Below are 10,851 nucleotides of genomic sequence, written 5' to 3' on the forward strand. Positions count from 1 at the left end.
CAGTAAGCGTGCTGTCTGGGTTCGGGACTGGCCCTCCCCTAGGGAGCTCGCGTCCCAGTGGGCGAGACAGACCCGTAAGAAACAAGGTCATACAGATATCAGAGCCAAAAGGAAACTCGGGGGGTTGGGACACTGGCTTTGCACAGATGGTCAGAAACGGCTTCCCTGATAGGGACCAGCCAGCCTTTAACAGACGAACTTATATCGATATAAAGTAACAACTGCAACATTGCAGTGCTAGGTTTGCAACACATAAGCATGTAATATGTCTAACAAGAAGAGCAAGGACGGGCCGAGGGATGAGAGCTATGTAGGAGTACGCTTTCAATAGTCACTGGAACAAGTGTCCATCTGAAGGCAATTCTGGTACATTAAGATGTATGTGGTACCATGTGGCCCAGCAATCCCACTCCTGCGTGCATACCCCAAAGAACTGAAAGCAGGGACTCCAACAGATTTGCACACCCATGTTCACAGCAGCATGATTCACAGTAGCCAAAAGGTGGAAACAACCCAAGTGTCCATCCATGAATGAGGGATAAACACAATGAGGTCCACCCACACAGTGAAATATAATTGAGCCTTAAAAAGGAAGGAAATTTTGACACATGCTACAATGTGGATGGAACTTGAGGACATCAGTGAGAGAATCCAGACATAGAAGGACAAAATACTGTATAATCCCACCCATGTGAGGTCCCCAGAGGACCCAAATCCATAGAGGCAGGAAGTAGATGGTGGGGGTCAGGGGCTAGGAGAGGAGGATGGGGAGTTAAGAGTTTCAGTTTGGGAAGAGAAAGTTCTGGAGATGGATGCGGGGGCGGGGGGGGCGGGGATGGTTGCACAACAATGTGCACGTACTTAATGCCACTGAGCTGTGCACTTACAAAGCAGTTAAAAATGGCCAATCTTGTATTTTTTAAATTTTTTTTGGCTGCGTGGCCTGTGGATCTTAGTTCCCTGACCAGGGATCAAACCTGTGTCCCCTGCAGTGAAAGTGTGGAGTCTTAGCCATTGGACCACCAGGGAAGTCCCCTACCAATCATATTTTGTCACAGTAAAAAGCAACCCAACAGATGTGTGTGGTAAACTATAGAACAACCCCCTAAAAAACTCAAAAAGCACAATGAAAAAAATTAAAAGAATTAATTTTCTAGCTACACTAGAAAATAGTCACTGAATGCAAAAGAAAGCCGTTAACAGAGGCATACAAGAACAAAAAGACGTGATACATAGAAAACAGTTAAACATTTGGCAGGAGTAAGCCCCATGAATAGATAGAGGATGCAACCAGCCCTGCAGGGAGGCTGAGGTCCTGGAAGAGGGAGTGAATGTGCAAAGGCCCTGAGGTAGGAATGAGAAGATAAAACAAGAGAAAAGGCCAATGCCCTCCCCCCCCCCACATGACTCCACTGCGCCTCACTCAGTTTGCCCTCACTCAGTTTGCGTGTGGGGCACGAGGTGACTGTCTCCAGCCCCCTACCGACCAAGTGGCTTTGGGGGGAGCTGGGGCTGGCCTGGAGGGGACGGGAAGTCTGAGCCCTCCTCAGCCATTCCCACAACGGGGCGGGGGGGGGGGGGGTAACCAATTAGGCTTCACGCGAAGGAGGGGACGTCCCTCCGTGCCCCAGTGGGGTACAATCACTGTGTTTGGGACTGCAGGAAGTGTCTATCAGGGTGTGAAGGTGCGAAGCGGGCTTGCCCAAGTTTACGGAGGCAAACGTGGTCCTGGGAGCTCCTGGCTGGCTGGAAGGCCCTTAAATGATTGCACGGCACCCTTTGGCCAAGAGACTGTAATTTTGCAGAGAATTCATCTTGCTGATGTAAGGAGCTAACTTTTAACAATACGACGACACGCGGTGGGGACCGGAGGGTGCGGGCACGAGGCCCCCCACTCTGCCTGACCCTGCTGCTTCTGTGAACCGGAGGGATGGGAGGAGGAGGGGTGCAGTCTTGGAGGGTCGTCTTGGGTCTGGGGGAGAAGATACCCGTTTCACTGGCTTTCTAGGCTGAGCCAAGCTTCCCTTCCCCCTCAAAGTGCACTGGGCTGGGGCTCTCCGGCTGTCTAGTTCACCGCATTCTCAAGCCTGGCACACTGGAGCCATCCAGGATTTATGTTCTGAAATCTTGATTGTTGTTTTTACGACGACAGAACGGCCCCGTCACTTCACGTTGCAGTGGAGACTCTGCAGGTGGGAACTCGTCCCACCCCGCCTCCCTGGCCCCCAGGTTCCCTCTGCACCTCTGGGATCCCCCTTGGCTAGGACTCGAGCTGCTCCACTGCCCAGGCCTGGCCCTGCCTCTCGGGCCCTGTGAACAACAGCTGGGCCCCATCAAGTGCCCACCATGACGACCTTCAGCTCCCTGAGCTGCACCCCACCGGCCCTGAACTGGGGGTGCCGACAGCCCCAACCCATGTCCACGGCCCACTTCATGGAAAGATGAGCGGCCCGCCCGAGGCCACAGTCCAGGTGTCACTCCCGCAGGGGCGGGGGTGGCCTGGCCAGCCCCACCCACATGTGTGCAGACATCTCTTCCTCGGAGCCCGGCAAGTGGCCTCTGAACCCTGGGACCCAGGGTCCCTCACAGTGCGTCTGCAGCTCTGACCAGGCCCCCCCCCACCACCAGATCAGATCCCCCAAAGCCCCAGACCTGCCGAAGAGGGCCCGGGCTCCCCACACGGAAAGGGGCTCCTCTAAGCAGAGGGAATAACAGACACAGCGTGGGTTTCTAATCCAAACGCACTTTCTTTATTCAAATCGGTCAGCGGGGACGCCCTAAAGCCCCAAGCGCAGGAGATGGGCTGGCCCGGCCTCCTCCTGGTCCTTGACGCCAGAGCGGACGCAGGCGAGCGCGGCCCCACGGCGCACCTGCAGACATGGCCAGGCAGGCCAGTCGACAAAAGCAAAGAATAAACAAAAAACAAAACACACTCAGTAGATTTCTTCTTTAAGCTCCCAGAGTTTCTGGACCAACGAGTCCCAACCCTCAAAGCCAGGAGTGAGGGACTAAAAACGCCCCTCACCTCCACCAGTGCCGACAGAAACCCTGTTTTAAATTAAAAAATAAGCGAGTATACATTGTAGAAAATTTCTCTTAAAAATCTCACAATTTGTAAATGTATATTTTTTTCTTTAACATAAAAGTTTACAATATACGGTAAAATAAAGGCTCAGGAAAATAATTGCAAAAAAAAGGAAGAAAAAGAAACCTGAAGTTTTGAATTAAAGCTGAAGACTTTTTTTAACCCTGTTGTTGAACCAGTGACTTTTTTATTGAGCTGATGGGTTAGAGAAATAATACGTTTAAAAACTTCGGTCCAGATGCCCACAGCCACCGCCAGAAGCCCCCCACGCTCCAGTTGGTATTTTCCCCAAGTTTGTGATTGTCACGAGTTCACAAGTTTGAATCCTGGCCTCAGCCGCCCGACATCCTCAAGGTGCTGCGGCTAGCGTCGGTAGGGGTGGAATCCTTGTACGTTGTGGTTCTGACCGCGTCCAAAGCCACTTCCGCCGGCGGGGGGACCCCCCGAGCCGGGCACCGAGGGGCCCCCGTAGGAGGGGGGCTGCTGGCTGGGGTCTGAGAAGCCCTGTCCGAAGCCCGCCAAGTCCTGTCCGTAACCTGCAGGGAAGGGCTCAGTGAGTTGGGACCACTTCCGCTCCCACTGGCACCCATGGCCAGGGCCCTGCGCGGGGCAAGGCATGGACCCGGAGGGTGGAGGGCCCACCTGGGAGCCTCGGCAGGACTCTGGGCAGCTGTCTTGCACAGAAAGAAAAGCAGCTCTGAGACCCCTCGGACCCCTCGTCTGTCCCATCTGCTCTCAGCCCTTTTCCCCACTCACTGCCCTGCCCTCATGGCTAGAGAGGCCCTTGAGCCTGGAGACACAGATGATCTGGCCTGCCTTGGTGGACCACAGGCTTCTAGAAAGTTTGTCCTCGGGTGGACCACAGGGAGGACTCAGCACAGATTTCAGGATGGGAGGAAACGTGACAGGCCAGCCTGAGGTACAGGTACAGAGCTTGGCCCTGACGGTGCTGCCTGCACAGCCCCTCCAGGTTGGGCAGCCCCTCCTCCAAGCAGGAGCAGACCCACACCATGCACGGTGGAGGGGGCCGTCCCGGGGGCCCAAACGCCCACCGTGCTGCCCCATGGAAGGAGAGCTCGGGGCTAGCGGGGCGGTGGCCGGCCGAGATCCTTGCCCCGGCAAGGGCCCGTCCCCGAGGGCACCGCCGAGTCCACCCCCGCCCAGGATGGCAGAGGAGGCGACATCGTGGCCCGGGCGCAGGCAGTGGGGACCGTGGAGGAGGAGGCGCCACCTACCTAGGCCACATCACTGCTCAGCCTGACCATAAGAGTGTAAACAAAGTGAGGGCCGAAGCCTGGCGGCTCTGGAGAAGAGGTACCCAGGCCTGGCAAGAGACGAGACCAGGCTGACTGCCCCAGGCGGCCTCGGCAGAGGAGCAGGGGCGGGGAGGGGCACACGCGCTGTCGCTCGCACACCCCCACCGGGGGCCGGCGACCCCACACCCGCCACCACCGCCACATCCTACTCCGGGTGAGGCGAGAACCCACATGCTCAGGGACCGCGGCCGGGCAAGGCCCCCAGGGGAACAAGAGCGTGCGGTGTAGGGGTGCTGGGGGCGTCTGTTCAGCGCCAGCAGAGCCCCAGGCCCACCCTGTCCCCACAGGAGCTCCTCTGATGGGTGCGGACCCCGGGCTCCAGCATCCACCTGGCAAGCACCCTTGGGGACGCACAATGCTGACGTCGCACGGCCCTCACACCCGCCCTGCGCCCTACAAAACCAGACACCCAAGGCGGCAGGGCCCACCGGGGCACCCCCAGGCACAAGGCCCCGGACGTCTGCCAGCCGCGGACGCTCCTCCGCACCAGCGCCCTGGCCGAGACCCCAGAAACCAAGCGCCTGCTTCAGGCCCGCTCGAGCCTGGGTCTCTCGAGCTCTCCCCGCGGTGCGTGGATGCGGGGAGCGAGGCACTCACCGTACTGGCTGTACGGGAAGTCGGGCTGCGCCGACGGCGGTTTGCTCATGTCCGGGGCGGCCTGAGACGGAGGCGGCGGGAAGGCCAGAGGTGCAGCCCCCGGAGTGGCCGGTGGTGGGGGGACCCCCGGGGGGGCGAACTGATCCGGTGGGGGAGGTGGAGGCCCGTAGCCAAAACCTGCAGGCAGACAGGAAAGACAGACACAGACGCGGTGCTCGCCCTCAGGGAGCCGCCCAGACCACCTCCACCCAGCAGCCAGGCCTCAAGGACGCCCACAGGCCGGGCCCACAGTCGAGGAAACGACCCCCACCAGCGGCCAGCCTGGCAGCACACGCCTAGCGGGGTGGGGCCGCAGGCCCGGTAGCCTTGGGAAGGCGGAAAGTTGTGAGCCGTCCATGAAGGGCGCCCCGCTCTTCCTCATCAGAAATGAAACTGGCCGGGGGCTGGGCCGGGAGCAGGCGCCCCTCCTGTAAGGACACGCGGTCATCAGGTGGCCCGCAGGCCCTGGTCCGGGCTACAGGGCTGCACTGCCCGGTCCCGGGTCCCTGGCCACAGGGGGCCGCTGAGCACGCCGCCCCAAGGAACACGAGGGAAGGAAGGCAGAAGACACTTCCTGCCGGCCGAACGACACACTCAAGTGGCTGCTTGTTGGCCCTACAGGATCAGGTGAGGCACTTCTCTTTCCTGATGGACACACGGTCACCACGTGTGGCCACACCCCCTCTACCCACGGTGCTGGGGGACGGAAGGCCCGCCCCAGCCCTCCAGAGGCGCCTCTTCAATTACAGCTGGGCACAAAGCAAGTGCATCAAGCCCCCTCAAGTGAAGCACGGAGAGCAGGTCCCGAGGGATTAAGGTGAGCAAGAGGGTGGGGGAGGGGGAGGGTCTCCGTGCCCAACAACTCCCAGCCCCCTCCCCCGCCACCCCCCAACAGGGCCCGCGGCCACTTACTGAACTGCGGGGGCGCGCCGTAGCCCTGGGGGAAGCCCTGGGGAGGGGGGAACCCTCCAGGAGGGGTAGACACGATGTAAGAGGTGAAGGGCGGAGGCGGCGGGGGGGCTCCTCTTCCTGCGGGGGGCGGTCCGTAGCCACCTGGAACACAGAGAGCAGGATGAGGGCGGGCAGAAGCCCCCAGCCCCATCCACCAGTTTCACACCCTGTTCTCTCCATCTCCTCCCAACAGGGACTCACCGATCGCCTGTCCTGCTGGCACCCACATCCCTGCAGGGAAAACAGAGAGGGGTGGGTGCTGCGTCAGCGCCAAGGCGTGGACGGGGGACCCCCGCCCCCCGCGGGACCTGGTGTCCTGACGCATCACGGGTGCAGGGGAGACGTCAGAGGGGAGCCTTCCTTGGGTCGCATGGCCCCAGCCCTTCCAAGCAGCCCCTCGGTCGGGAGGGCGGGGACACCCACAGAGCAGGGACTCAGTCGCATGTGTGGGACTCAGGCTGGGAGGCAGGAAGCCAGGGCGGCCTCCGGCCAAGCGCTGGTTCTTCCCCTGCTTGTGGGTGTGAGGGCACCTGGTCTCACTAGACGGTCCCCTACAGCCATGGCTTGTTTCGCAATAAAAACCATTCTAAAAGCCAGCCCTGGAGAGACCAGGAATAAAGCCTGGAGCCATGCAGAAACGGGTCTATGAGCTTGGGGGAGCCCGGTGCCCTTCCCTGGACAGTGTTCCTTCTCTAGGTTTCTAAAGGGAATGGAGGCTCCTGGATCCTGGCTCGGGGCCCCTGGCCACCCCAAGCCTCCCCGCAAAGCTGTCCGTAAAAGCTCTGCCAGCCCCACACGGAGGGCCCACAGCCCAGGGAGCTGGAATAGACCCAAAGGGCTCAAGAGGCAGGACTCCATGCTTCCTCCCCGCTGGGTGGAAACCCCGCTCTCCCCAGAGCCTCCGACCAGAGCCTGCGAGACAGTCAGCCACGTCCATCTCCCACTCCGGCCTTGTGGCACCTGCCCTTGGAGACACATCTCCGACCTCTGCCGGAGGCACCAGCCCAGCACTCCCAGCGCCCATGGGCGGCAGACGGGACAGACCCACCCAGCCCTGGACAGGGAGGGGCCCTGGCGCAGGTTGCGGCCCCCACAGCCCGCACGCGTGCCAGTGGGCGCGTCCCAGCTGTGGATGGGCCCGTCGGGAGGGACGCCAGCCTTACCTTGCGGGCCATACCCCTGCTGCCACGTGGGCGGGGGCTGACCTGCCCAGCCGTTGGCGGCACTGGGCACGACCCGGCTGCCCCACTGGCTGGCCCCCGGCTGGCCTGGCGCTTGGCTTTTGCTGTCCCGTGGCTCGGCCCGTTTAACTTCCACCTAGACAAATCGAGCTCTGGTTTAGGGAGATGCTGAGGGTCTCAGACCCCCTTCCCTTCAGACACACCCTCAGATAACTTACAACTACACTTAGCATCTTATTATGACTTAAAACTAAATACTTAACTATAAACCTTATTTAGGCCAGTAACTTTTTTTCTTAAAAAAGTTTTTATAATTCTTTTGTCTAAAAAATGTTTCTCAGGTACAACAGATCCAGCTGTAAGTCACATGAAGCCCCACCCACTGCAGAGCAGGGCTGAGGGCCAAGAGTCCGCAGAGAGTTCTGTGCGTGACAGGGGCCTTTCAGTCAAGTTAAGGGGCAGTGTCAACCCAGGGTCACGCAGGTCAGGCTCAGCCAACCATCGATCACCCTTCAGCTCATACCTGAGAAACACAGTTGGTTTACTTAGGTTTTTTATTTAAAATGTCTAATGGAAGATAAAGACTTACCTTCCCCAGGCTAACGCTTAAAGAATCTCAATTAACTCAAAATAATGTCAGAGGGAATGGATGTGATAAGAGAATCTTACATTACATCTAACAAAAAAAGTAAACAAACATGCAATAAAATGGACATTTGAATCAGTAAGCAATCTTCATACTGTGTTAGGTCAGCAGCCCAGGACCCTTCCGCTTTTGGACGTGCCAGGAGCCACAGCATGTGGAGGGTGGGACAAGGGGACGGAGGTACCCATCCCACCAGGCCTAGCCCCGCCTACACAGCCTTTCCAATGTGGGCCGACTGACAGCAAAGACCCCCGATTCCAGGGCTGCGTTAGCCTTCTAGAATCCCCGGTTACTCTTGTTTGTAGGATAAATTTTAGCAAGGAGAAAGAGACAATGAATTCACTTGGAGTCGTCCTTGGGGTCTCACAGCCTGGTGCGCCAAGCATCCTGTATTCAGAGTCCCATCAATTCTGCCTAAAGGCGTTCCTGGGAGAGGACAGACAGGCGGGGGACAGAGGCACAAAGACCCCACCTTCCGATGCCCCGAGGATGCTCTATGGACAGGAACAAAATCCCCAGTAGCTCAGGGCGGTGCGAAAGCAGGACCAGAGGACCCATTTCAAAGAACTCAAATTAATGAGTCTTCACACTTTCCTTAAGGGAATTTAGTTCCTGCTTACAAAGCAAAGCAGCCCTGTGATTTAAGAAGTATATATATTCTTTTAGTCTTCCTATTCTGCCCTTAGCTTTTAATTACACGTGGGCCCCAGCCCTTCGAGACGGGGCTGGAGCTGGACTCTGCCCCTGAAGGAGGACCTCACTCCTCCCCAGTTGTAAACGCCACAGGACGTTAAAACATGGGACACGGACTCTTCTGAACGTGTGTTCGTAACAGCGCACACCCTTGGAATCTGCAAGCTAACCTTAAACTAGGAGCGTCAGTGAACGTCTCAAACTGAGAGCGTGACTGTGTCTCCTGCACAGTCAGGTTCGCGTGGAACTGAGTCAGCCGCCCATCTGTAAAGCGAAGGGGCGGGGGGGCGGGGGTTGCCCCTGGGGCCAGACTCCCTCCACGTCTCAGCCGACGCAGGGCTCCGGCAGAAGGGCTGGGCTTGCCGAGGGGACGAGGACAAGCCGAGGGCCTGGGAGGGGCGGCAGCCTGGCCGACTGCACAGCCCCCCACCAGTTACTCAGGTGAGAGCCGAGTTCTCAGCAAGCTCAGGGCCGGAAAATGAGGGGTCGGGCCACCTCCCGAGAGGCTCCCTCCGTGGCAGCAACACAGTATGAAGATGAAACACCAGAGGTCACTTGACTGCATGGAGTTAAGAACTATCAGGAGCATGTGGCCGGTACCGAGTTCACAGTAAGTGACCCAATTTGAAAACCAATCCTTCAGGATGTTTACGTTGCCTTCAGTTTTACACGGAACCTGTTCTCAAAGGTTCACGGCCGGCACTTTACTGGGCCGGCGTGGGACGGGAGGGGAGGGGAGGGGACACACATCTGAAGGAGTGGTCACTGAAACCAAGCCTGAGGCAACCCGTGACTTCACTGGACGCCAGCCTGCCCGCCCCGCCGGCCGCCCCCCAGGGGCTCTAGAGCCAGGGGCTCCCAGAACCGGGTCCGACCCCCAGCTGGGGGTCCCGGGATGACTAGCCCGGCCCTCCTCCTGTCCAGGGATTTCCTCTCCAGTGAAATCCCTAGGTTGCCTAAGACTTAGTTTGGTCTTAAGGTAAAATAAAACTACAACTACACACTTTTTTGCCCATGATGTCGTGAAAATGCATGTTGACAGCCTGGTCCACTGATTGTTCGTCCTCGAAAGTAATAAATCCAAAACCTAGCCAACGACGAAGAGTGAATCAAGGTAGCAGGGTGTTGTGACACAAAACAGGGTGATGAACAGTATTAGGGACGGGCCGAGGGATCGACCGAGGGTCTCAGCGAAGCAAGTGTGCGAGGCCGTGGGGCGCGAGCACGCCTCAGCCCAGAGGCCGCTTCCTCCACAGAGATGACCGTGGAGCCACAGGGGCGCATGTTAGCAGCCGCCCGGACAGCAGGGCGCTGAGGGCCCGGCTGGCGGGCAGCCCCAAGTGTGTCGTGGGTGCGCTTCTGCTTTTCTGAAACCCAGGGTCCTCCCCCTCGGCTGGCAGTCGCTTTGCAGCTAGTGCTGACAGCAGCCGTACACTGTTCTAGCGCCTTAACAGAGGTACGTCTCTACCAGTTAGAGCCTCGCCAAGCTTGCCCAACGCTGTTGGGTAAGCCCGAGGAGTCCTGCCAAGGTAACGTACGTATGTATACAGGTGTCTATCTATACGTAGCTGCATAAATACACAGAGATACAGGCCACAGTGGGTTCCAGCAGGTCAAACACTGCTGTCGGCAGCAAGAGCAAGAGGCACCATGTCATCAAAAGGACAATTTCAAAGGGAAAAACAATTTAGCGTTTCCCAAACACAAGAGAGTGCAGTATAAACGAAGTTTGCTGGTCTGGTGAGCGCGGCTGCCTGGCTAGCGTGGAGTGTCCAGCCCTCAGGCTGCTGCTCTGGCTCCCCAGGGCCCATCTGTGCTGAGCACTACAGGCCCCCCACGGCAGCTGCCGGAAGACCCCGAACAACAAAGGACAGGCCAGGGGAAGGGCCAGGGCCCAGAAGGGGCGGAAGATGGGTGTTGGGGGAGGGGCACGGAGCACCGCGGGAGGTGGACGCAGGGGGCGGGGGCAGCCCCTGGCGGTAGGGGAGGGAGGGCCCAGGAAGGAGCAGCTGCCTCCAGGCCTCTCAAGCTGAGCAAAGAAGGATGCGGGAGCACAGTTGTGTGGACCGTGTGGAAAGACTCCTGGCAGAACTGTGGTGGGAGAAGGATGGAGGAGGGAAGGCAGCTCAGAACGGTAGGCGGCAGCCTCTCAGGGAGGCGCGCCCTCTCCGCACACGCGCGTGCCTGAGCGTGATACACGCACACAGGACCTGCACACGCCCGTGGGGAGGAAATGTGAACAGACCGGAGGAGACAGGCCGCAGTGGCGGGCACGCAGGAGGGCATGAGGGAGCAAAGGCAGCGGCTGAGGTGTGTGGGGACTGAGCCCGGGGCGGGGACGAG

The 10,851-nt window shown here is 58.8% G+C and overlaps 1 protein-coding gene across 4 annotated transcripts in view; it reads right to left on the reverse strand.

The window, feature by feature from the left end:
* Nucleotides 1-2,723: 2,723 nt before the first annotated feature.
* Nucleotides 2,724-10,851, reverse strand: part of DAZAP1 (DAZ associated protein 1) — a 14,635-nt gene continuing 6,507 nt past the window's right edge. For 3 of the 4 annotated variants that reach the window (XM_024739958.1, XM_024739959.1, XM_024739962.1), the window contains 6 exons: nucleotides 9,513-9,595; nucleotides 7,152-7,305; nucleotides 6,190-6,219; nucleotides 5,950-6,090; nucleotides 4,999-5,175; nucleotides 2,724-3,621 (listed from right to left, as the gene is read on the reverse strand). In XM_024739958.1, the coding sequence (XP_024595726.1) occupies nucleotides 3,449-3,621; nucleotides 4,999-5,175; nucleotides 5,950-6,090; nucleotides 6,190-6,219; nucleotides 7,152-7,305; nucleotides 9,513-9,595 (758 nt within the window). In that variant the 3' untranslated portion in view covers nucleotides 2,724-3,448. The other variant, XM_024739961.1, reaches the window with a different exon arrangement.

The sequence above is a fragment of the Neophocaena asiaeorientalis genome, unplaced genomic scaffold (genome assembly GCF_003031525.2).
Source record: "Neophocaena asiaeorientalis asiaeorientalis breed wild unplaced genomic scaffold, Neophocaena_asiaeorientalis_V1.1 scaffold469, whole genome shotgun sequence".
Lineage (NCBI taxonomy): Eukaryota > Metazoa > Chordata > Mammalia > Artiodactyla > Phocoenidae > Neophocaena > Neophocaena asiaeorientalis.